This window comes from Phaenicophaeus curvirostris, chromosome 10 (genome assembly GCF_032191515.1).
Source record: "Phaenicophaeus curvirostris isolate KB17595 chromosome 10, BPBGC_Pcur_1.0, whole genome shotgun sequence".
In the NCBI taxonomy this organism is placed as follows: Eukaryota; Metazoa; Chordata; class Aves; order Cuculiformes; family Cuculidae; genus Phaenicophaeus; species Phaenicophaeus curvirostris.
Window position 1 is genome coordinate 479,938 of NC_091401.1, and position 25,841 is coordinate 505,778.

Consider the following 25,841-nt stretch of genomic DNA (forward strand, 5'->3'; position numbering starts at 1 on the left):
AGCACAAATTCTTGCTTCATTATAAGATGTCACTCAAAATAACTTCTAGCGGGTCATTAATAGTGATAGAGCCATTGCCCATAAACCATATTAAATACAAAGAGTATTCACAGTGCCGGAGCCCCACTTTAAACAATGCTGGTTACAAGGATGCACTACCATCTTGGAGGTGTATAATTCTTGTTTAAAGTCATCTGTCCTGTAAGTCATTTGCCGAACCACTAACATAAAAGTAACATAAAAGCAAATATGAGTGTTTCCAGTAATAAGCTTTTAAAATGCTCTGCAAATGCAGGCACTATAAAACCAGTAAGTATGTGAAGAACAGGCTTACGCACTTACCCTGTTCGCAGGACTAAGTCTGGGTTTGTGCAGATGTATTGCTTGAGTTTGGACTGTGAAAGAGGTGATGTGATCGTTGTTCTGGAGAGCCTATCAACTGCTATGTAAAAAAAAGCAAGTATTTCAAGAAAGTGTGAATGAAAAATAGCTGGGACTAGACAGTCTCATATTGTGTTAGTGGAAAAAATCTGCAAACCTTTGCCTGTGGTTACGACAGAGTGGTTCAGGCAGGAACATTTGCACTGGAACAAGAGACAGCAGGCAGGAACATTTGCACTGGAACAAGAGACAGCAGCGTGAAGGGACACTGAGCAATGATACAGTCAGTGCCCGATCCCCAACACAAGATGAGCTGTACTTAATCCATTCCTCAGAACTGCCTGAGCTGTTCTGAACTCTTCAGAAGACAGAAGCTCCCCAAGCAATGACCACTGATCCTTAGAGTTGGAAGTTTATTTCTAATATAGAATGTGAGCTGTGAGCCGTCAAAATATGGCCATGGGTTCCTTTTTATTTTGCCAGGCTAAACAAGGCTTTTCTTTACTTCTTCTACCTAACACTGGAGACTTTGATCATCGCTGTTGCTTTTCCTGGAACTCCTGCTGTTATCTGAAGTACTAACCATAACTTAATGTTCTTCTCAACTTTGCATTACATAGGGCACACCTGTTAATCCAGGACAGTGTGAATACTAGCTTCTTGCACATGAGAAAACACGAACACTTACAGACAGAATACTATCTCACACTATTAGAAAAAGACAGATTGCTAAATAAACCTTCCACAAGCACCTTTTACCAGACTTAAAGACAAAATTATACACCTGCCACTTTCATCCTTGAAGGTGAACAGGAGTCATCACACGTGATTCATCATAGCTGCCTGTAACTGCAGCATGTAGATATTTTATATTCTTCTCCCTCAGCATTTCAGAACCTTCTCAGCTCAGTGGGGTATGTTAGCTTGCTGATGTGTTCCCATCTCCAGTAATTATTAGATTGCAAACGGAAAAAATCCAGTGCAATGAAATTGTGACACAAAGCCCTGAACTTGCTAGTATTGAAGGAATGGCCTAAAGCCAACCTGCTACAATCCTGTATTCTAGCTTTGATAAAAGGGATTACTAAGAATATAGTTTTCAGTCTCAAAGAATACAAGAAAAAATTGTCAGAATAAATCAAAAATCCTCAGCAGTTGGCTGTTTTACTCCTGTACCAATGCTTTATTCATGCTTGGTCATACTATGCGTTTGAATGTCGTCTTTCCTCCTGCTTCTACAATCTAATATTCCTCAACTATTTGACTACAGCTTCCAAGTGGATGCAAATGTATCACCGGATGGCCAATATCCAAGTCCTAGTCACCGTAAAATTCTTAGCTCCCAAGATTAGATGAGTATAAATGTATTCAATCTAGCATGAAAATGGTAATTATGCAGCATGTTAAAGCACAATACGTAATACGGCAAACGCTGACAGTAACATTTTTACAGAAAATGGTCCAAATTCTTCTAAATACGGATCTTTTCAACTAGAAATCCTTTGACCCTCAGCATGGTACGTTTCATGCCGCTGCAGCTCCACACATGGCTGATGGGCTGCTCACAGCCACTGACTGAGAGCAGGAGGAATTTGACTCCTCACTGAAATTGCAACATGCAAAGAAATGACTGAGGAAAAGGCATAAACTACTCCCAACTCCTCTTATTGCCTTAATCCTTTGATCTTAACTCTTAGTTCTGACTCTAAACTAAGTCTAAGCCACAATGTTTTTGAGATAATGAAGAAGCCCTAGACAGATATACCAGCTCCCAGAGTAACAACTCCAGAGACCAAAGCGGAGCTCCCGTGATGATGATCTTGAGGTAATCCAAGCATCCTAAAATTTTTTATACTTCACAGTGTCATGGCACAGTGAAAAAGGAAGCATTCTGTAATTCAGCACCTGCCGGTTTCTATCCAGAGGTCAGGCCATCCAGTTAGCCTAGAGTGCCTCAGCACGTTCTGCAGGATTTTTTGCTGTCAGGGTCTTTGTGCCCTTTCTTATGAGTGAGATACAGCTCAGACACAGCTCACCTCCACAATGATGCTAGAGCATCAAGACCTGAGAGAATAAGAAAAACTCCTCAACTGTGTTACGTGTTGCGTTTCACTCAGCTTTAAGCTTATTGATTACTCCAGATTAATATGCTGCGAGTGCTAATTCCTGGGGGACAGTGAAGCAGTTAGACTTGGCTGAATGAAGCAACCAACAGCCTACCCTACTGTCAGTCAGGGAGTTACTTTCATGTCTGCAATTCAAAAAAAGACTGACACAACACTATCATGACTTATTCTCATTACAGGCCCTTACATGACAAATCTTTGAAGTTACTGTTGTTTTCCCTTCCTTAAACGTAATGCAGCAGTCACCAGTACAGCTGTGAGGGAACACAGTGTTATTCAAACGTTGATGATAAAATTGTGCATTGTTTTTTCCGCCTGACCCAGCATGCACATCCACTCCCAAAGCATGGCAGGTACAGGAGGATGGAGAGTGGCTTTTTGGCATTAATTCAATCCTCATAATGGGAAGTCAACAGACTGCGGGAGGCATCGAGGGTAACTGCCAACATACATAATTATTCACTATAAAGCTGTTCACTGCTTAGTCATTGTCAAAGTAGTATGCATCACACTTTTTACTTGCTAAAATAATACCAATTTTCTGGACTGGGATTCTTCATTTTCTGTGCTGGTTCTGATTTCTTCTGCCTGAAACTCTATCAATGCAGAGCAAGTCGGGCAGCTCGGGCACTAGAGAAAGGGGTGTGCCTCCCACCAGAACTTTACCCAAGGTCATCTTAGTAAAGTCTTTCTGAGTTACTTTGCTTTTCTGCTAAGCATGAATGCTGGTGGAGGTGAACAAGCACAGCGCAGACACGCTGATGCCAAAACATACAGAATAAGAAGGGTCCTTCCCTGCCCTGCTGGGCTTCCCACCAGATGAAACCATCATAGCAGACACTTGGGTTACGGCTCTTAGAAAGAGACGGCTGAAACGTAAAATAGGCACAGGGCTCAGAACACTGCAAAAAATAAAGTGCATACTGCTACCAGAATTATCTAGTTAACTAGAATTATCTGGGTCTACTAATGTCTCAGGATTTTTGTTGCAGCCTAGGCTTAGGGTTAGGCAGAGGCATCTCCTGCACTGGGGTCACGAAGCTCCTCCTGCACCCCTCTTTACATCCCTCTGAGGACTTCTGAGTGTTATTTCCCTCCCATGCTATTCCCAGCTGGTGCCAGCTCTCACTTGTACCAAGCCGAGCTCCACAGCGCGCTGGAGCAGGAGGCAGAAGTCAGAGGAGGAGTCCCGCACCAAAGGCAATAATGCTGCAGCCACACAGCAACATCTCCACCCTCGGTGGGGAGCGATTAAGATTCCAATGAAAGCGAGACTGTACAATAACACTGTTTGGCACATTGTAAATAGTTGCAAGCACAGTTACAGTTGGTCTCTGAAATTCCAAATACAGCAGATTAAGTGTAGAATTAACCTACTTAATTTTAGATCGGGGTGTTGCAGACGCCTGTCCCACTTGTAGACAGATCAGTCAGGATCACTCCCTTATACACAGAGAGGAAACCAAATGCTTCTAGTATACACATCACCTTGTCATAAACAGCTAGAATCTCTCAGATAAATATCAGTTTAGGTGGGTTAAGGACTGTCAAGGAGCAAACACCTTCTGACCCTGGCCAGGCGGAAGCTTTGTTAGATATAACGTTGGAGAGTCCCAGAGAAACTGCAGATTCTCAGCGTTCAGACCTGTGACACTGTGGTGGTTTGTTTTTTTCACACTGGGTTGATGTAAAGTGTGACAAAATTCAATTACCATTTAATTTTACAGTTGTATTGTTTTGACTTCAGAGTTGTAAAGTGCTGTTTGTAGTCACTTGCCAATCTCCAAAGAGCAATCATGCCTTTCTATCAAAACAAGTGACTTCACTGAGCTCACAGATCTTTTTTTGGGCCTCTTGCCCTACTCTGATCATCAGCAAGTAGCTATCAGACTAGCCTAAGCACAATGAGGTTTTCACTGGAAATGATGAACCAAGAGAATTCCTAGCTGAGATGTGATTCTTTTAAGATATTCTAGACTCTGGTTATACTGAGCCAAATAACTAAGGAATGATCAGCTATTCAGCATCCCAACGTAAAGACGGAAGTGAACTGGTAGCAGGTTTTCTCACATAGCTCTGTAGTCAGCATTACCTGTTCCCAGGCATAGCATCACGCAAATCACAGCTGGGAAGTTAGGATTTGCTGGGCATGGAGCCTGGTACTCTGCAGGAGATGGGCTGCAACAGGTGAGGAAGGTTCTGTCTCCAGCTGTCACTGCTCTCGGGTCACATGTTGCTGAATCAACACAGTTTAGCCTAAAGGTAAAGCTTTAACTTTGTGATGGGACCCTAAATCAATGGGGTAGCTCTACCTAGATCTTCCCTTTAGTGAGCTCCCTGAAGGAAGAATCAAGGTTTTTAAATTGCAGAAAGGAAGTTTATACTGGAGTAACATCCAGAATACCTAATTTTAAGTAGGGAAATTTCATATTGATTATGCCAGAACAAAATGTAAAAAAGATTTTTTATGCAGTTTTCCTCATGCCCAGCGTGTCATTAAAGCTGGGAACTTTGGTTTTAGGCAACTGAGTGACGTCCTGGGTTGCAGGAAACTTTACTCAGTGCCTGAAAGACCCCAAGAAGGTTTCTTCTATCCCCTTTAAAGCCTGCAAATGGGATACTGAGCACATCATAGGCTAAAGTTTATATTTATCATGTAAGCCTGAGAAATGGCGCATTTGGTTTGTTTTCATGTTTGATCCAGAACATCACTGAACTTATACTGTTGTTATATTTCACTTGAATAGCTGAAGGTAGAAAGAAAAACTAACGTAACTTTTCATAATGGTTGCTATAAACAAGGCTATAAAAGTCAGAAAAGAACTACTCTGGAACTGAAATATTAATAATAGGAAATATTAATCTCAAAGAAAATAGTTCTCTTTCTGTGCCCGAGACTCTTGCACAGTATTGCTCTAGGAAAGACAAGAAGGAGGTGCAAGCACGGTACTTGCTACACAACCTCATGACCAGTGCCAGGGTGAGTGATGAAATGACCAGGGCTGAAGGAGCCACTTGTCTCATGACATGGAGGATTTTGAGATTTCTATAGAAACAGCAGAAAAATTCCCAGTTTCCACATCACAACTGAAAATAGTCATATATGAAAGGGTAAATCCCTCCTAGCTATAGCAGATTCTCGTATTAGCGCTAACAGAGTAAATTACAATTCTTTTTGTACTTCTTGCTTGCTTTGCCTTCTAAATACACTCTTCCTGCTCCTCACCAGTTTTGAGGCTGCCCCAGGGCCATGATGACTTTTTGCCGTGAGCAAATCAGAATTGGTGTGGTAAGAAAAAGGAATGTTATATCTTCTGGTTCATTTAGTTGGCTGAGTTGAGATTGGTTTCAAATTATTTGACTTTGATAAATAGATACCGGCTACTCTGCAGAATAAAATGGTTTAGTAAAGACAGAAAAAAAAGTCTCATCCTTTCTGAAGAAAGGTTAGAGCTTGTGTTCCTGTTCTGCCAGCGCTCTGCTGAAAAGGGAAGGAAAAAGTCTGAGCAAACCGGAGCTAGAAATTCCTCATATTCACTTAACACGGATCCCTCTGAATGGCTTGCAACACAAAACCCACAACATATTTTCACTGAGATAAATCATAGGCAGTTGTAGTTTTGTAATGTTTTCAAAAACGTAAAGGTTTAGACTGTTCTTACTGGTCAAAATGTATTATCCAAAGTAGACTTAGTTAACAGTTTTTCTTCACCAAACAAAAGACTAGACCCTACCCCAAGATGTTCGTAACCTAACAGCTGGATCTGCTTCTCATATTACTTATGCTGAACAGCTCTGCTACTCATAAGATGTCAGAATTTTGCAGATAACATATTGTAAACAAGCAGAGATCAAACTGGCAAACGAGGTAATAACAGAGAAAGCGAGTCAATATTGAAAAGTTGGGAAGAAATACAATCTGTGTTAAAGCATTTTTCCCTAATTATAAAGTTTGCTTCTCTTCATACTTTGTCTTAATTGAGAACAAGACACAATGTATAAACAGCAAATCAGCACGGAAAGGTAACGGAGATAAGTTTACAAGAGCAGATAAGCAGGAAAAGAAACAGTGGCATAAAGACCAGACAAAATAATGGGAAGAGTGGGACTATGAAGTCTACAAACTAATATTTAAGCAAAATCTCATGTAAGAACGTCTCTGAGATTATGAATTTGGTTTTATTTCACTTTCACTTTTAAATCTGGTCTATAACAGGGTGAATTGATTAATGGAATTACTAGTGCTAAACATCCAATGAGCAATATTTATAGTTTGCTTACAGTCAAAGAATAAGCAAAATAATTAAAACAAGTGAAGACAAAAGATAAAGGTGACCATCTTGCACATCAAATACACAAACTGTATTCCACGCTTCTTTAGATGATGTAAATGCAAAGCCTGTTAATGTTGCAGCTGTTTTATTCTTTGACTTAATTCATTATTAAGTCTGGATTTAATTCTGATTTTATACCGTCAACCTTTTAGTAATTTATTTACTATACAATCAGCAAGGCAAATAAGATTCTTTTTCCTCTGAATTCATAATTTGCTGCCCCCTATTTGCTATCATATTACCTTGCCAACAAGCACCAACTGTCAGCTGCATAGCTATGTGGGAAGGGTGGATAGGCCAGTCATTAGTCACAAGGTACGGTTCGTATGTTGTTCCATCCATGTACAACGTAACAATGGGAAACTCAACGTTGACAACATAGTAATGCCATTCCTTATCACAAATCTGAAAGACAGAATGCAAGAGAAAAATATTAATTAGCACTTATTGCCGGATGAATCATTTTTATGTCCCGCACACTTTTAAAATTGTATTGTTTCCAAATTTCACATATAGAAAAAGCCAGCATTGTTGTAATTTATACATCACTAGAAATAATGAAAATGTAAAACATGTTGATGAATACTCATAGTATACTCGTGGTGGAATATATTTGATAAGTAGAGGCATCTTAAAACACACTCTTAGAAAACCAGGCATGGATAAAATAGAACAATCAGACAATTTGGTGTTTGCCGTATATTTTCACATTTGTTAATATACAATATTAGTTTCTTAACAGCTACATCAACTTCTGAGAATACAAAACTATGTAAGAGATGCATCCTTGGGATGTATTGGCATAGTTCCTGGGGATCCCTACTAGCTTCAATTTAAGAAAATATATAGTCCTTAGTTATGAGACTGATGAGTTATCAATACTTCAATTCAATTGTCATTATTAACTTATTACGTTAGTACTTTGAAAGTTCTGTGCAATGCATCAAGGCCTCCACAGTGCTAGATGGGCCTCTGTTGTGCTCTGCTTGTACACGTATACAAGTAGCCTATGTGTCTACCTGATCTGGGCAGGAAACCCAAATCTTCTCCCAAACCAACATTTTGGCCTTGAGCTTTTCCCTGGCTATTTAGTAAAATGAAGGTCCACGTAGTTTCACTAACAGACATGAACTCTGAAAAGCAATGGCCGTGGTTATACTGCCAGGATGACAATATCAGTGTCAAATCTCATACAAATTTCTGAGCTGGACAAGCAGGGATTACTACAAGATGCTCAAACTCGGTTTTAGTTCAGAAACGTAGAGCTAGCTGAATCAGTGCCTCTGAAGACAGAAATCCAGTGTGAAAATATCAGTGCCTCCCCAATTCTTTTTCTCCTGTGTTGTATCTTTCAGATTTAAAATTTCAAAGGAATAAATCACAGCAAATTGGCAGGATGGGTGAGCTGTTTTAAAAATAAGACAATAGTTATAATCATGCTACTTTCAATCCTGTAGAGATACTCGTTCTGATGTATTAAGATACAGAAATGCTTGAATACAGACATCCTTGCTGTTTCAGAAAGGCAAGCAGAAAAGCAATGTCTAAGCACAATAATTTGTCCTTGGTCAGGTTAAGTGCTATCTGCTGTAATATCTGCCTTTTGAAAGCAAAAGCTAATGTTTTGTTCCAGAAGATGTTTCAACAAGAACTTAATCACTTCAATTTAAAATGGATATGTTTATTACTGCAGACATCATAGCTCCACAGCAAGAAATAAATGCAGCAAGGGGCTGCTAGAGCCTTCCTTTTGTAAGCAGTAGACAGCACAAATGTTTTCTGAAGGTTAAATGAACTGAAACCAAAATTGAAAGTAAATAAATTGCAAGACTGAAAACTTTACTGAACAAACAGCAATCATGAATAGTATTACCCAGCCACGCCTTTCAAGGAAAACCAGCTTGCCAAGTCTCCTGACCTGGTTATTAGAATGTGATGTATCACAGCCACATGTCAGACCTTTTATATAAAATAAAATGAATGATGTGCCCGAGTTTGACACACCTTGCATGACTAAAACTACAGGTGTTGATGCTTTATACTTTTCCGAGAATACCAGAGTATTTCTGGTTTGCAATCCCTGGATGCACCAAGTGCTATTAAAATGAGTGAGTGATCCTTCTCGTATTTAAGCAAAGCAAGAGCACGTCAGTGTAGCAAACCCAAACATTTTGGGACATCATACAGACAAAGAGCATAATTATTTGTGCCTTGTCTCATTACTCTACTGACTGGCTAATAGGGCAGTTACATTTTTCAAAGAAAATGCTTTCTGGAAACACAAGATTACATAAATTCCACAATTCAAAGCTCCAGCAATTGGCCTCCAGTGCTTCCAAGAAAAATGCAGATGTCCACACTAGACCAAGTACTTACTAAACTCTATTTTTTCTGATACATTCTGGAACATAAGATGGGGCAAGCGTAGACAGCTAGGTGAAGCCCTCAAACCATCACGCACATAATTTTCCTTACATTTCATCACATAAACACATCAAGTTTTATCTTAAAGGGAAATTTAGGCATTTAAAATCTCAGCTTGCCATTTCCTGAGATTTCAAAAGCACCCAAGTTGGTCAGGTGCTAAACTGTCATATGGTTTCAACACAGCTTATGTACACAGACATATGTTTATTCCACTAAAAGATATTCATAAACCTGTACTGGGTCCCACTGTAAAAACAACATTCTGCAATGAAGCAATAAGATTATTTTAAAATTCTGGAATACATCCCAGTCACTCAGCAGCAGGTAGTATTTCATGTGTGCTAATTTAACAGGCCACAAAATAATGAAATAAATAATTGCGGAGTGTAACTTGTTATGCTGTCATTTCAGACATCTTCTTCACCTACTTAGCACAGGGAGCCAATTTTTTTCCCTGCATGCATTCCACAGTGCAATGGAATGCACTATGATTGTAGTGAAGCCATGAAAATGAAATTATAAAATATACTAGCTTGTGAAATAAAGAAATTTTAATCATCTCAAGTGAGAACTATATTTTTAAAAAGTCTGATTTATAAAGCCATCCTAATGAGATAAAGTAACAGATGAGTAAGCTTGGCTTTAAAAGATTGCTGGATGGCCAGGTTGGTCTACACGCTCTATCATGTCAGTCTGCCTCTAAAATGTATTAATCAAATCACAGTGAATTAACCAGCTTGAAGTCTTAGTGATGATTACAAGCCACTGCATTGGAATATGCTTTCATGAAATAGATTGAAACAGACTCAATATAAATCCTATGAAGTAAGTTTCCCAAGACATCAAAGCTTCATGTCTTCTGATGAAGAATGTCAGAGATTTTCTGTTTTATATTAGAATGCTTAGGAAGGGACTGAAACAAAATTACTGCAGTCTGAGAAGTACATGTTGCTTAGAAACAGACTTCCTAGGTTGGTAAAATCTCTCTTTTTAGGACTTTGTATGTAAGGGCTAGGCATGCACACATGAGATCAAGCACTTCACAGCTTACAGCTTTTTTTCTGTAGCCTCACTGGGGCTGGAGCACACTCCTGTAAAACAGGTCATTCACCTGTTTGGCTGGATACACAAAAAGAACCTGTGCTTGGAGAAGTGTCCCAGTGCCTCAGTTCAACACTGAAAAGCCACGCATATTCACAGCCCTCTAACTTGCCTCCTGAAAGGCCCTTCAAGAATAGTCATCAGACCACTGAGTTTGCACATGCTGTCAGTGTGTACTTCGAGTCCACAGGGCTAAGAAAGCAGATACGAGACACAAACTCCTCCTTTTTGTCTAGGGGGTCTCAACCATTATCTCCAACAGGTTCTTTGAAAAAAGCACCTTAATAAGCTATAAAACCCAGAGCACGCCACTCTTGATGCCTTTTGTAGTGTATTAATGTGGTCTGAACCTCTCAACATCCCCCCGTTACTCAGCATTCATTAGACCACATCTAAAACTCTGTGCCCAGTTTTGGACCCCTGAATACAGAGGGGTCTGGACCCCCTAAATATAAAGAAATACTTAGATAAATTGGAGTGAATTCAGTGGAAGGCCAACAAAACGCCCACTGCTTGCCACGTGAGGAGAGCAAACGGAACGGGGCTTGTTGAGCCTGAACGGGGCGGCATCAGGGGAAGAGTAACAGCAGCCTCCCAGTGCCTGTGCTGCTACAAAAGACAGGGGATGAAAACTGAACCAAGACAAGTTCAGCTTGCACGTAAAGTAAACCTTCATTTCACCACGTGGACAGTCAAGCAGTAGAGCAGGCTGCCCAGAGAGGCTCTGATGTCTTCTCCATCCTTTCCCAAACAGATCTTTAACATTCCCTTTTAGAAATAAACTACCCCAAATCCTAAATTCTCTGTGAAAAAAAAATCTCAAGCTATTTGTTTTTCATCCATCATGGTATTTCATTGTAAACATACTTCAGACATAAAAAAAGAAAACAGCAAATAAAAAAAAGCGCAACGAGGGGAAGGTACAAACTTGAACAATTCCATTGGGAAATACTACAATGCTTTCAGCCTAACTGGAATGCTCTTTTCCATCTCCTCTTGCTTTGTCATTTGGCTGGTATCAGCAGAGTGGTAAACACCGTGAGTTAGGCTAAGTTTCTTTTTCTGAAAGGATTTTCTATTTCAAGTATTTGCAAGCAGCGATAGAGAAATCCTCTAAGCATCTCCCTTCATTCCTCTTTTCCTCTGATGCACAACCATCCCATCTCTCTTTCAGATACTTCTTTTTTCCCAGTACTGCTATTACTTTTTCCCCTTGATACCAGTTTTAGCATTTTATCTTTATACTTACAATATTTCATCTATAATAGCACCTTGAATATTAATTGATATTGAAACAATAAATTTAATACTATTGGAGGGGTTTCTTTTGTTCTGGCCCGTTTCCAATTCTTCTGTTTTGTTTTTGTTAAAATACATTGCTAACAAATTTGTTCAGCTGACTGGGCCACGTTCTTGCACATGAATTAGGCTTAATTCCAGTCTTATTAAATGATTCCAACTGGAATAGTTGCACACGAGAATAAATTATCCAGTACCTTCTACAAAAAATAATTTCCTATACTAGGTCGTAGCTTTAGCTCTCTGTGTGGGTGCTTAAGTCCAAAGGCAACGCTAACCAGGCTCGTGCATCTCCTTAGAGAAACACTCTGTGTATTTGGGCTGAAGAAGAGACTGGCTATGGACAGCAATTTATGTGCCTAAAATGTGAAAATACGGTGCTTAGTTAAGAAGAGTGAGATAAGTCATTGCAAGTAACCAATACTTTCATTCCTGTCACAAACTAGAGATGTTTTAAATAATGCAAACGCACAGATTAACTTTATTGAAGTGAATAAAAGATACACGCAGATACCACAAACATGCTCAAATTTCCTCCTCTCTTTTCCTTTTTATGGAAAAATTCCAAGTATGATTACATCAAACACAAACACTGAGTGCATTAATTCACTTCTACAATTGAATTCTTATCAACAGAGGTGACTTAAATTGAAAAAAGAACGTGCACTGCTGTTTGTTCAATGTAACTTCACAGAATATAAATCATCCTGCCTGAACTGATGGGCATCTACTGGAATGTCATTCCAAGATGTGCTGGCCTTTACAGGACTGTAACTGTTTATAAGACCAAGGAGCACTTCAGTAGCAGTCTTTTCTTCATTTCAGTCATGTTCTGTGCCCTGTCAATAAATCTACTTTCTGCTGTTCGGTAGCGTTTCAGCAAGACATTTCAGCCACTGTATAATCATGGCTATAGTGGAGAAGGCCATTATATTAATTTATAACAAAATGGGGTCATTAATGAAGGAAGAACCACATTCACACAGGGATTACAATACCCAAGTGGCCAGAATACTAACACTTACCTCTGCACGCAAGCAGGTCAGGAGAACGCTTGGGATTATAAATTACATATTTTCAGAAAGCAGCATAATAGAAAATTAGTCATGCTTAGTGTGTCTGTTTCTGTAAAACAATGTCCTCTCCAATGGCTGTGCATGTCCAGAAAAATGCAAAGTCTACAGGAGGTGAAGAAGGCACTGCTTCCACTAATAAAGAATTACAGAGCATATGCTCATTAAGAGGCTGAACTGTCACATTTATTAAATGTTAATATTATTAATCATCGATATGCTTTTATTAGCAGCAACACTTTCTCTTTGGATGTAAATTTACTATATTTATAAATCTGCAAGTCTTTCAGCAAACAAAACATTAACCTCAAATCCTTTGCCTGCTCCTGTACAGAGTATGTACAAGGCTTATTCAAACCCCTTATCCATGGTAAAGTTTCATTACGTGTGTGGACGTCTCAATAGAGCTGATGGAGCTCATCATTGTGAAAACTTTGTAAACATGCAGAGACAACTCAGACTCTACATTTGTATCTCACTTCACTGAAGAGGATAAAAAATGCAGGGAATCTCCCTTTGATCTTATGCTCTAAAGGCGTTTGCATTATCCACTGTTACAGCACCCAGGTCAAACCCTCTGCCCTGTTCTGAAACCAGCCACTCACTCTAAATCTGCTCCAAAGCACGTCACCCTTTACCCTTAGTCAGAGTACAGATCGCAGATGATATCTGGATGGGGACAGGGATATTACTTTGAATTTAAAAAATAACACATTTTTACTCCTCCTCTAAAATTATCCTTTCTGGAAGAGCTTTGTAAAAATGTACAAATTTTGACATCGTTCTTGTCTGTTGGTGACACTAAAGAGACAATTAATGGCTCAAATATATTTTGAGATAATTTTAAAAAATATATTTTGATATATAAAATATTTTTATTATATATTTTTAAAGCAGTGAGGGAAAGAACCAAACTGCATACAAACAGGGAGCTCAAAGTGAACAGACTTAAAGTTTCTGAAAGACAGTTATGTTACACCTTTAATAGGGACCCAAGGGACAGAGCCACCGTAAGAAAGCAAGCCTGAATATTATATTAATTTGGAGAAATTTGGCAGTGGATTTCAAGTAAAAGTGAAAGTTACATACATTTGCATTTTATAGAAGAAAAATGTTGTCTTTTTAACACATGTGAAATGAAAATAAAATTTCTTAGGCATTTTAGTCACTGCAGTCATTATGCACAAGACTGATGAGCTTTGCACAGAGGGAATCCAAACTGAGCAAAGAACAAGCTTCACCTGTCCCAGTCTGGGGTTTGTAACCGCTATCTCTGATGAATGAGAGCTTTTAAGATGTTGTTGAATGAGCTTTTTACCTGTTACTTTAGAAACTCATTTACTATCTCAATTGTTTTCCTATTGTCTGTTCACACCAACAGACGGATTTCTACAAGTAAGGCATGTTAGTTTCAAAAAAGAAAAGAATCTACCTTAGGGTATGGCTTCTGCTAGAACTCTTACTTTGGATTTCTTCTAATAAATTTCCGTAGCTGAGCTACTCATAGGAGCTGATTAAGTGACACAGGGAAATAAGTTACACTGGTGACTTTTTACCTGCTTTTCTCTTTGTATATAATAACACCTTATGATTTCTTTGTGGTTGTTTTTCTTTTAATTATCCCCTCACCACCAAATACAAAAGACTGACTGCTAAAAATGTCGTCGCGTAGACTGCAAGGATTTAATTCCGTATATAGATACTCAGTATTCAGGATGTGCGCACTTCTCTGGACAGCTGGGTACCTGCTGCATCTCTGTTTTCTAATATAATGAACCAAAATGTATTTCTGCTGTGAATATGCAGGCTTTGGAGCAAAAATTTGCTTTTGTGAGAATCAACATATATGCCCTTCAAGTTGGCTTTGTGCTACAGTATAACCTGCCAGAACATTCATTTTGGGGAAGAGCTGAAAACCAACAAAATCAAAGTGCAAACACAGACTAATCAAATTCATCCAGTAGTACAAATAGTCACACCTTTTAGGATTATTTATTGCACTTCAGTAACAGTCTCCGTGCATGAGGACAGATATTTGCCGCATGTGCTGACTTTATTTAATCAAAGCATTCTGAAACTGTAAAGGGTTGAAAGGTGTGGCAATGGGTCAGTATATTCTCGACCACTAAGTGGGACGGCGCAGACTGCAAATACGCCCCCAGTATCTCTACAACCTTTTTAGAAAACTTTAAATAAAGCTCTAAAATATTCATGCTATGTACTGGATTTATTTATTTTTTTTAAAATTATCTCTTTGGGTTTCCCTTCCTTCATTTATCCTTGAGCAGCTCCCTCACGTGACACGTTTTCTCCTGTCTGTAAAATCAATATGACTTGTCTCTGAAGTGGCAATAGACACAGTAAGTATGTAGTAATTAAGGCAGTCTGGAAGAAAAATATACTGCATATGGGAAAAGAACGGATCAATATACTCCCACCAGTTAAATTAATGGGTGACACACTGAAAAGCAGCATCACAATCTACAAGTTCAGTGTTTTTTTCTATAAGAATACTGCAGCACACTTAACCTCTACATAAAACTTGTAGTTTGAACCTTTGCCTGCACAGCCCAGCTCAAATTTGATCATAGTCTCTCTGAGCAAATTCCCAAATTCTGACAGCTGGCGGCAGGCAGTGAAGGAAAAAAAAACTCTCAAAACAACCCAACCAGATTGTTTTGCTCTGGAGCAACGGTCTGATGCTTCTAAGACTGGAGCATCACCACTCTCCGAATTGTCAGCTGTTGTGGTCGTTACATGGAGTAATTTGTATTCCTTTCTGAGGAAGATTCTCCATCGCTACTATCCGTATTGGAATTTGGATTTCTCTCATACATATGTTAATGTCATGTCAGTGTCGTATATTTAGAGGAGGCTCAGAAAATTTAGTAGACACATCTCTATCTGTTTTGAATTTATTTCTTTTAAGCTAGCTTTCAAAGATCTTAAATCAGCACATCCTGTGATCCGTGCATTTTATTGCTATGTAATTCTGCAGTCGTAAAGGAATGTCTATGGTGAGTCCTAGAATAAAGAAAACCAAAGATTGTGCAAATTAATCTATTCTTTCTGGAACCTCAACCAAGTATCAGAAGAACATTCACCGGAGAAGGAAGCAAAAGAGCCTTCCCTGCTCTGTATACAACTCTTGAGTAAGTTACTGCTTCCTCACAGGACTTTTGGTGAGCAAACTAGAAACACAACTTCTATTCCTAGCCTCTGGTTGCAGGCACAATAAGGAAGAGAAACCTCTCGGGATTATATTAAGGTGGGCAAGAGCCAAAGGAATCTCATTCTCAAGGCTCTGCTGACAATGGAGTAAGTTCGAGCTTCTAAATGAGGTACCAGCTACGTGCTCATGGACAGACTATATGATATCCTAACAATGGCCCCATCACTCTCTTGAGGTGTCACTGCACTGGCACCTTCTTTGGGAAGCTAAGCAAAGCAGGAGACATTTTCCATGACTGTATTTTGAAAGAGAGGAACTGGAGATTAAGGACCGGGAGGCACTTCTTTGCCCTTTTAAATACACTAATTGAAAAGATACTGTGGTTTAATGCTGATTGCTTTACACTTGTATTTTATCTAGCTTATAAAACAAGTATTTCAATAGAGACTATTCATTACAATGTAACGAGTGTGAAAGTAGTGGATCTTCTCACGTACCTTGCTCAACTAAATGCTATATGCAGATAAGTACACGTCTAATCATAGTCCCTCCAAACTGATATCGTCAACTGTTTACTTGCTGTCTAGTCCATGTTCTTCCTTCTGCTGAATGTTTATCCAATTTAGACATTTACTTTGACTTAACAAAAACCAATTTTCACAGACTCTTTAGGAAACAATCCTAATATTTGTTTAGTATTCTTAGGAAAACATAGGCAGGATATGTTATTAGAATGCCTTGAGGTTTTACGTCTATTACACGCTATGGTTTATCTAACTTGTCAAACACTGAAGTGTGGATAGCAGTTAAAAACCCAGAAAACTTGGTGAAGGAAGTACCACCTTTTAACAGTTTCTTACTCTCTTGAAACACCCCAAGAATGCCAACTGGTCCACAACTAATTCCTGAAAATAGATTTATCCAGCACGCTCACCAATTACACTTCCTAACAGCTACTGATGTTCCATTAGGAAACACCTTGTTGCATTTTATCAGAAATGTCTATTTACCTTGCAGTGATGAATAAAACCAATCCTTCCTCTCTCTCCTCAGCCCCTTCCCCTCCATGTACACTCAAATGAACACAGAAGGAAGAGTAAGCACCTACAACAGATGAGTCTGCATTCAGTAACAGACTTAGATGTAAGACGTTGTGATCCTTGATTTCCCAGAGATAAAAACCTGAATCTTGCAGAGCTCTGCAGCGTATTCTATTTTGAAGTTGACTGACATAGTAGATGTCTTTCATGTCAAAGCAGAGGGTGAACAAAGACATTGCAGTCACCCTGTGGCAACTGGGGCAAATGCTTTATTACTGTGATTTAGTTTTAATCTGATTTGTGTATTATCCTCAGCTTAAAAGAGCTAAGTATACAGATCTGACTCTGAGTTTCCCAAGATTTATTATCCGTTTTTGTTTAAACTACCTGCCCCATATGCTGAAGAGGATGTTAATTGTAGCACTGACCTCTTTCCTAGACAGATTCTCTCCGTCTCCCTTGAGCTGCTGGCTGTCTGCCAAGCAGAGTGGATCACTGCCTTTCACTGCAGTATTCTGTGCCCTCTTTTGTATTCACGATATCCCCTCTATTACTCCAAGGTTTTTCCAACCACATATGACATTTGTGTCATCTGTAAAGCAATCTTCCGAGTATAAAAACTGAAAGGAATTTAAAAATCTAGCCTCTCTTCATTAACTGTATAAAAAGAAGGGAGGGGGAAAAAATAATCAAAGACGCTCCTCAGCCCCTCATTTTGCAGTTCCCTCATAAGATCGCGCATGAGATGACTGCTGGCTCTCTTCCATCAGAAAACATGCTATTTTGTAATATACCTGGCTCTTCACCCGGACAGATCCTTTTCCTGTCCTGCTCTTAAGATGAGACTAGGCTACTCTGTACCCTATCTAAAGACTTTAAGATTGGGAATTGAGTTGGTGGGAAGGATGTATAGAATACTCAATTCCATACTTCCAAGCTTTTAGTTGTATATGTATGTATACTATATACAAGTTTGCATATGCATGCCTACACACATTTTGTTTTTCCTTATTACAACAGTTTTGCAGAACAGTTATGGATTTTCAGTGTTTTAATATTAAATAGGCAACATTGTTTTCAAAACATAAACATGGTATAATCACCAAAAATGAATAAACCCCAAACAGCTCATATCAATGTGAATATTTTCTTAGACTAATTTGTAGCATTCTACCAACTGTGAGTCTCTTATTCACAGCTTGTATGAGAATAAATAAATTTAGAAACTGCTAAAAAAAGGACAAATTATGGGAGCCTCCATAGACATATAAAATTTTTCAGAAACTAAATATTTAATAACTGAGTTGGACTGAAATTTAAATTAAACTACTGTAGTGAAACATAGCTAACAGAAAACTGATAACTGTTAAATGATACTATTAAATAAAACGATTATTGATATTCCTTCAGCTACCTATAATAATGCATAAAGTCTTCGTAGTTAATATAAGGTAAAATACTTTGTACAAACAGGAAAGACTCCAACTAAGCTTTTATGTTCCTGATACACAGAACTACTATTAATTTCAAAAGAATTACTCAGAATTTGTCAATAGATCACAAGCTCCCCAATTCTTTTAAAATTCTGTGTCCTTGCTAATCCAATACATTGGGTTTTTTTAAAGAATACTCAGATAAATATTTTTGAATTGCACATTCTTTCATTAACAGAGTAGCAGCAAATTAAAAGATGAGCAAACAATATATGTATAGTGGTGTTTATCAGAAGTAGATAAACTCTGTATCGCCTGCACCTAAAGTTGGCCATTTCTGCTTAGCTTTTCACACTCAACCAACCATAACCATTTATGACCAATTACGTACTTCCCAATCTCTTTGAATGAGTGATGACACTTTTGACCCATGCACTTTTATAGCTCTGTCTCCCTTGTCTTTATGGATTATAAAATTAAATATACAGCCTAAGCCACCTGGGGCTAAATTTAGTGTCTTGAGCCAGGCTGAGGTGACCCCAACATGATCCCACCTCTTGGAAATACGCACAAAGGAGGATTAAAATGAAAGCATCTTCCATCTGGTTACACTCCTTACACAATAACAAAAGTTCAACTTCAGAGTTAATGTAGTTGTATACAGTATTAAACCATTATAAATTTTGCAATCACAATTCAGCAAAATGGAAACAATAAAGCCCTCCCTTATCTAAGTACACCATGTGCAGTCCGAACAACGAGCTTTCTCAGCTTCTCACACTGATATAATGTTTATCACAATTTTTCAAACAAGACATGGCTTAGTTGTGCCAAAAGACTGCTTGAGTGTGGCACTCCAACGTTTGTAGCATTACTACTGGGAGCACTCACATAATGCTTCCAGATTAGAGAAGGCTAAGAGGTCAATTCATTAATGGAAAGGAACTCTGTACAAATCTAAACATACACTAATAGTATGGGACCGCATAATATTTCCTCTGCAAACCCTGCTTGAAAATACACCAAATATGCAAGTATAAATTTCTAGCAAACATCTAACAATGATTTTGTATATTTCAGGAAAAAAGATTCTAATGGATGCCACTATACTTAGGAGAACTTGGACCCATCTGAAGTAATGCATATTATAAAGGTCATTCCTAAGGCTCATAAACCTGTATTATAAATCCCAATTAATTTATTAAACAAACACCAAATTTTAGATCTCACTCGCATTATTTGCTCCTAGCTAATGAAATAATTAAATAAAATAAGGCAGTAATAAAAATTACAAATGCACATACAGGAGCCACCAAACTCGTTGCTACCCTATATGTCCATGCTTTGCAATTACCAACTGCATGCTACAGTCTAAGATTAATTTTAACAAGTGCTCAAATAACACTAAAACAAGAATGAGGAATGCTAACCTCATATTGTTTTCAAATAAGATATCAGCTCCTGGTTTACCTCTTTTTGATTATTAGGAAAAGCTTTCAGTATGCTTGAAAAATTATTATTGGCCAAGAAGAATTTACTCTTTGTAAAATGATACTTAGCCAGTTGAAGCTCCTCTTAGTAGAAGATGATCTACAAAAGCAGTCTGTATGTTTTTTTTAAAGCAAAGACTAGCATTTGATCAGTTCCTGTACATATAATATTTATGGATGAAGGTAATTATAATATCTCAGTTCTATTAAGGTGGGAATTTGAACCACAACCGTTGTCAATTTTATTCAAGAGATCACCCTACCCATTCATACCTTTCTAGTAGTCAAACTAAAAGCAGCTTTGTGTTGGACACTCACTGCTTCCCAAATGTTTCCCCTGTTGAAGGGAACAGTTACGCTGATGGTCTTTGTAAGGTGCTCTGAGATCTAACAGTTAATGTGATGGTTACTGCTATTTATTTGCAGACCATACGAACATTCCACAAATTAATTACCTGAACATATGAATCACAGAATCACTAGGTTGGAAAAGACCCACAGAATCATTGAGTCCAACCATTCCTATCAAAAATAACCATTCCTATGAAAGAATAAATGTATTAAGGATCATGCAAAGAACCTTGCTTTGGAAGTGCAGCATGACCACTGCCAGCATGGATTTGCCCTTTGAAATCTACTGCTGAAGGGAACAGGGAAAGAAAGGGCAGCATCATAGCTCCCGCCATGAAATGCTGCAGCTTGTCAGGCTCAATAAAACATTTCCTTGGTGCCGTCAGGGTGGGAAATGGCTTCTTTCTAAGTGGAAAGAATGATCAATATTCTGAGATGAATGCACTTTCTACCTAGTAATGAAATATAGTAACATTTTTTTAAATCAAATTGAATCAACCCTTATCTAACTGAATGTGAGGAATAAAACAAATAACCAAAATTGTAACCAGAATAAACATTACAAGCTTATTTTTTTGCCTCCGACTTTAAAGAGCTTATATGATTATTTTATTTATTTACATGCCAGCAATTAATCTGTGCTATAGGTTGTCAGCAAAGATTTTCTGGTAAATGTCTCTTTAAATTACAGAAGCATCTATAAATGTTATATATCTAAATGTCTATAAATATGATCAGAGATTAAAAAATGAGAAGACTTAGGGAGCTAATGCCTTTGAGAATTATTCACAATCCAAGCACATTATTTCCAGTTAACAAAGAAGAATAACAGTAAGAAGAAAAAATGAAAACCACAGGAACCTTTGACCTCCTACCTAACTGAAATAGCCCAAATACCCCATTTGTGTCACAGGTGACACAGGAATCTCACCGACATTCTTCTGTAGAAGTTTTCAATTACATTTTTGAACTGTGACTATTAACGATTTTACAAAGCATTTTTTAATTCCAAAAGGTGGAACTGTGTTCATGACTACAGCAGTGCAAGTGACCAAACAGGTCAGGGATAAGGTTTTCATACACCAAGGCCCAAAGTGTGTTAGCCTGACATTCTTGTGCATCTTCTCTAAAGTTGACGCATAACCACAATGGCAAAGAAGTGTGGGCTTTTGAGGAAACTGTCTCCAAAGATAGTTGGAATGAGCTTGTGCTCCGTGAGTCTATTCCAACCTCCAGACAGCATGTGTAGTATTCTTCTTTATTTCACTCATGAGGCCTCATCGTTCATCTTTGAATGTTATCTGGAATTCAAACCACTTTCTCTGATCTCTGAGATAAGTCTTCTGTTCAGATTATGCATGCAGGGGATCTGCCTGTTAGATATTTCTATTAGGAGATTTGCAATGAATTTATTTTTCTCTCTCTGAAGGGCTCAGTAATACGTATATTCTGCAAATGGAGTTCTGTTCATAAATAAAATTAAATACAGGTTAAACTAACCTCCTGAAACATGTATTACCTGCTAGAAAATCTTGGAAATACTTTTCAGTATTTGAATAATACTTAATAAATAAAAAAAAAGGACTATGAGTGTTAATATAAAACAAGCCCTCCTATCCTTTGCAATTTCTTTCTAATGTAACTGATTTTTTTCCGATTTGCTTTCTAAAAACTTGACTGAAATACTAATACTGAAATGTTAAAGGTTAAATTGAAGTCAGGCATCTTGAGCTCCTGCTGCTCCAAGGACTGTGATTTCAGGCAGCTGAGGAGCCTGGCCATACTCCTGAAGGCTATTCAACAACTGAGTAATTTTTCCTCTTTGAGCATAAGGAGGTTGCTCTGAGGAGGTTGTCACTGTGCAAAGCAGGATGATATATCCTTCCCCTGCTGCTGGTGTCTGAACAAATATAATGCTTGTTTCAGTCAGTTATTTAGGCATGTTATGAAGGTGCAGAGAGTGTGATTAATGCAAACTAGACTCCAGGGACAAAGCGCACGGGCTAGTTGTGGCTTGTTTGCTTTTGAGGGGAAAAGCTAAGGCTTAGCTCTGAAAACTGGATTCTGAAGAGACCTCCTTCCTCTCACACATTCCCACCTACACGCATTACTCACTTTGTTAGACTAAAGCACTAGGCTGCTCTCAGCTATTCAAATCTCACAGCAAGTGCTATGTATCATTTTTCATTCATGAAACAAATATCCAGTCTTGGTACCTCAGTTCTCACCTGCCACCTCGAAAAAATGCCAGGATTCCCAGGCTGGGAAGTCTGCACACAAAAGAAAGCCCACCAGAATACTCTCCTGAGCTAATGACCTCTCTGTGGCTGACAATGGTACCGTTGGCTCTTTGAAGGCTTTCCATCACCTGGCAAATCCCTTTCAAAGGTTTGCTATCTCTGAAGGAAGCGTTGACACTGCTTGCAAAGGTTGCTTTAAACATACTCAGCAAAGGAAGACAGAGCTGACACAGGCATTAAACACCCTTTCACGATTTCTACATTTTGGGAAAGGTGATTTACTTGAAAGATATTTGCCGTGTTGAGGGTGCACAGTGCAAATCAGAGAGAAAAGAATTCCTGCTCTAACTCAGGCCTCGCATTACATTATCTCCAGAGAATCACTTAGTGTTATTCGTAGGGGAGCCCACTACTACAATTTTGAATATTACCCTAGTCTGAAAGAGAAGTAGCTATAACTGCAGAAAGATACATAAGAAATAGATGTTCCTTCCCCAGACAGATTAGTGTTGTATTTACTTCAGTTCCAGCAGGTAATTAGGACATAATGCAGAGAAAAGGAAATGCTATGTTGTTTTTATTGCAGATAAAAGGTGGCAATGAGCCATATTTGTCCACCTTAATAATTTCTGTAAAGGGAAGAATAATTGGATATCCATGCTTCTGTATTTATACTCAAGGCTAAGTCAGGAAATTATATAACCCAACTATTATGCATAGTCCCTTTACTGCAATGGTAACTGCTGGGCCTCTAATTACATAGCTGGCATTCTGCAGACAGCCTGATTATACGTTATATACCATACAGAGGTAATTAGTTACTAGCTATGTTTGCTACTTTACCAGAGAATGTTATTATTTAGCCAGTGTAAAGCTTGCTTTCAGCACTGATCACACTCGTGTTCTTCCTGCTTTTAAGGGAGGAAGCAAGTCAGCGTTGAGGGCCTGCATCTCAGAAGAGTTCTGAGTCAATGTTAGGGACATGAAACAAATAGACCACGGGAAGAAACTTGCATTATCAGTGCTGCACAAACCCTAAAAGATTTATGGATATCATTAAAGTAATTATCTAAAAGTTCCAGCATTTATTCACAGTTGGGCTGCTGAAATTCTCCCTGTGAAGCACGGTTCTGCTGCTTGGAAAACAGCTGCTGGATTACAGACAGCTTCCCAAAAAGATAACTGTTCCTAGAAATAGGACAAATAGTTCTTCAGAAAAAAAACAAACCAAAAAACAGCACTGGAAAATACATTGAATTTTCTCCTTCCTGTCCGTGGTCACCCTTTTCCTCCCTTGTCTCTTCAATTCATCCCCCTCCACCTTCCAGCAGTTCTTTCATTGTTATGTTTTCATAGCAAGAAGTGAAGCTCTATCTGTATTTCTCCCTTGTACAATTCCGAGATCCTCATATTTAACATATTCTGCTGCTTCGCTGCTACTTTTCTCCCTTCCAATACTCTCAGTCAGACCCAGGGGCCAACTTTATTCCTTTTAAAAAGGGACTGCTTCTCATCAAGAGGATTAGATTGAATTTGTATTGCTTCTTTTGTAAAGTACTCATCAATTCATCATCAAGAACCCCACTTTCATGTTTGCTGCTACATTCCATTCAGGGACTGGAAATAACTTGTACGCTATTCAAATACAATGAACCCAACAATTAATTTATAAAAGAGATTAGGCACAAATAGGGATAAGAAAGAGAAAAGACTATGAAGTGGTCATGGACCAATAAGAATTCTTCAGATTACATATTAAAAATTAATTATGACCATACAGAGGTAAGTCAAATCGATAGCAGAAGTAACTCTGGCCAACAACCTTCCCGTGTACCATAAACTGAACATACACCTTATATACTAAAACGCCCCCCATATTCTGCATTAGCATATCCATTGCTATCAAGATCATAAATCCCATAAATCATTATAAGTGTAGATAACTCCACAAGATAAGTGGAAACACACAAGTCCAATCTTAAATACAGAACTTCTGTCATTCCCTATGTATTACAGTCATTGGGAATTTTGTATATTTGAGAGACATCTGCAGCTGTACGGTCTTTTCCTTCTAAACCATGAAACTGAAATTGGAACTGAGTTTATACAACATGACACATACATAAATTACACTCGGCAACAGAAGAATATTTGAAATATTAATGAATGATACCCATCTATCATTATGGCACGACCTCAGAATTTACTTTAGTTGGCAAGGCTAGTGGTTACTCTGCTTGGTTTCTTATTATTATCCACTGCAGCATCACCAAGCCTGAGCATCTTTATACCACTGCACAGGAAATATGTGGACTCCTGAACTTTGATACCTAACTTTTACACTGTGAACAAAAAATTACATGAGATGGCTGAGGTTTTTGATAATTTTGTACAGAAAACTTTGTGGAAACTAAGTTCATGCAAAAAAGCCTCCCTCTCCCTTTTGTTTTTCAGGTAAATAGCAGACCTGTAGACATTAATGGGTGGCAGATGAAGCCATTGCTATAACATAAGAGTGCTTTGTCGAAAAAAAAAAAAATTCAGGTTAGCCTTTTATGAAAAAATCATTTGAAATCCCAAGAACATATGCAAAATACATATTTTGATATGTAACCCTGTATCTCTCATCTGTCTGTACCTGGAGGTAGGTAGAGGAGATTTGTATCTCCTTTGGAGATTTCCTTTTCTCTAATATTTATTCTTACTCTTGAAGCATGACAAAGCACCTTCTGAATCAGAAGCTTGATCTATTTTTTTTTCATTTAACGCTTTTTATCCTCTCACTTTTTAGCTCTACAAGAAAAGATTCTGAAGGTCCTGAAAGGGCATGTATATCAAGGGTTCCTTTATGATGGCTAAACACAGCCGATGTACTCAGTGTCAGAAACCACACGCACACTCTATCTGTCGTACAAAAATCACAGCCGAGAGCATAACTAATTTAGTATCAGAGAAAAGGCAATTTCTCTGATACTAAACGAAGCAGCCAACTATCAAAGCCAACTATCAAAGTGAATTTACGAGAGCATCAAACAGTGGAGGGACCTATGCTCTCCTCAGGTGCACAGCAAGCACCCACCCACCCATCCCCTGGTACACAGGAACTGTTAATTTTTATGTAGCATTCCTGCTGCTGACTAGGTTAAGAGGACAGCATTACTGGCTTTGCAAATTAATAATGCCCCAAAAAAGTAGAGTATGGCATATTGAAAAAAAATTAGAGAAAAGAAACATTTGGATATCTTCTGGCTGCTAAAAAAGACTTGTTTGTATTCTGAGTTTCAGATTATGGACATGAGATTAAGGCGCCATTAATGGATGAAGTCACACAGGTTTCATACTCCATTACTCTAGACATAATCTTCATTCCCATT

At 38.3% G+C, this 25,841-nt stretch overlaps 1 protein-coding gene across 2 annotated transcripts in view; it reads right to left on the minus strand.

The window, feature by feature from the left end:
• Window positions 1-25,841, minus strand: part of CLSTN2 (calsyntenin 2) — a 304,566-nt gene that overhangs the window by 18,269 nt on the left and 260,456 nt on the right. For both annotated transcript variants that reach the window (XM_069865032.1, XM_069865031.1), the window contains exon 9: window positions 7,084-7,246. In XM_069865032.1, the coding sequence (XP_069721133.1) occupies window positions 7,084-7,246 (163 nt within the window). The remainder of the gene's footprint in view (window positions 1-7,083; window positions 7,247-25,841) is intronic.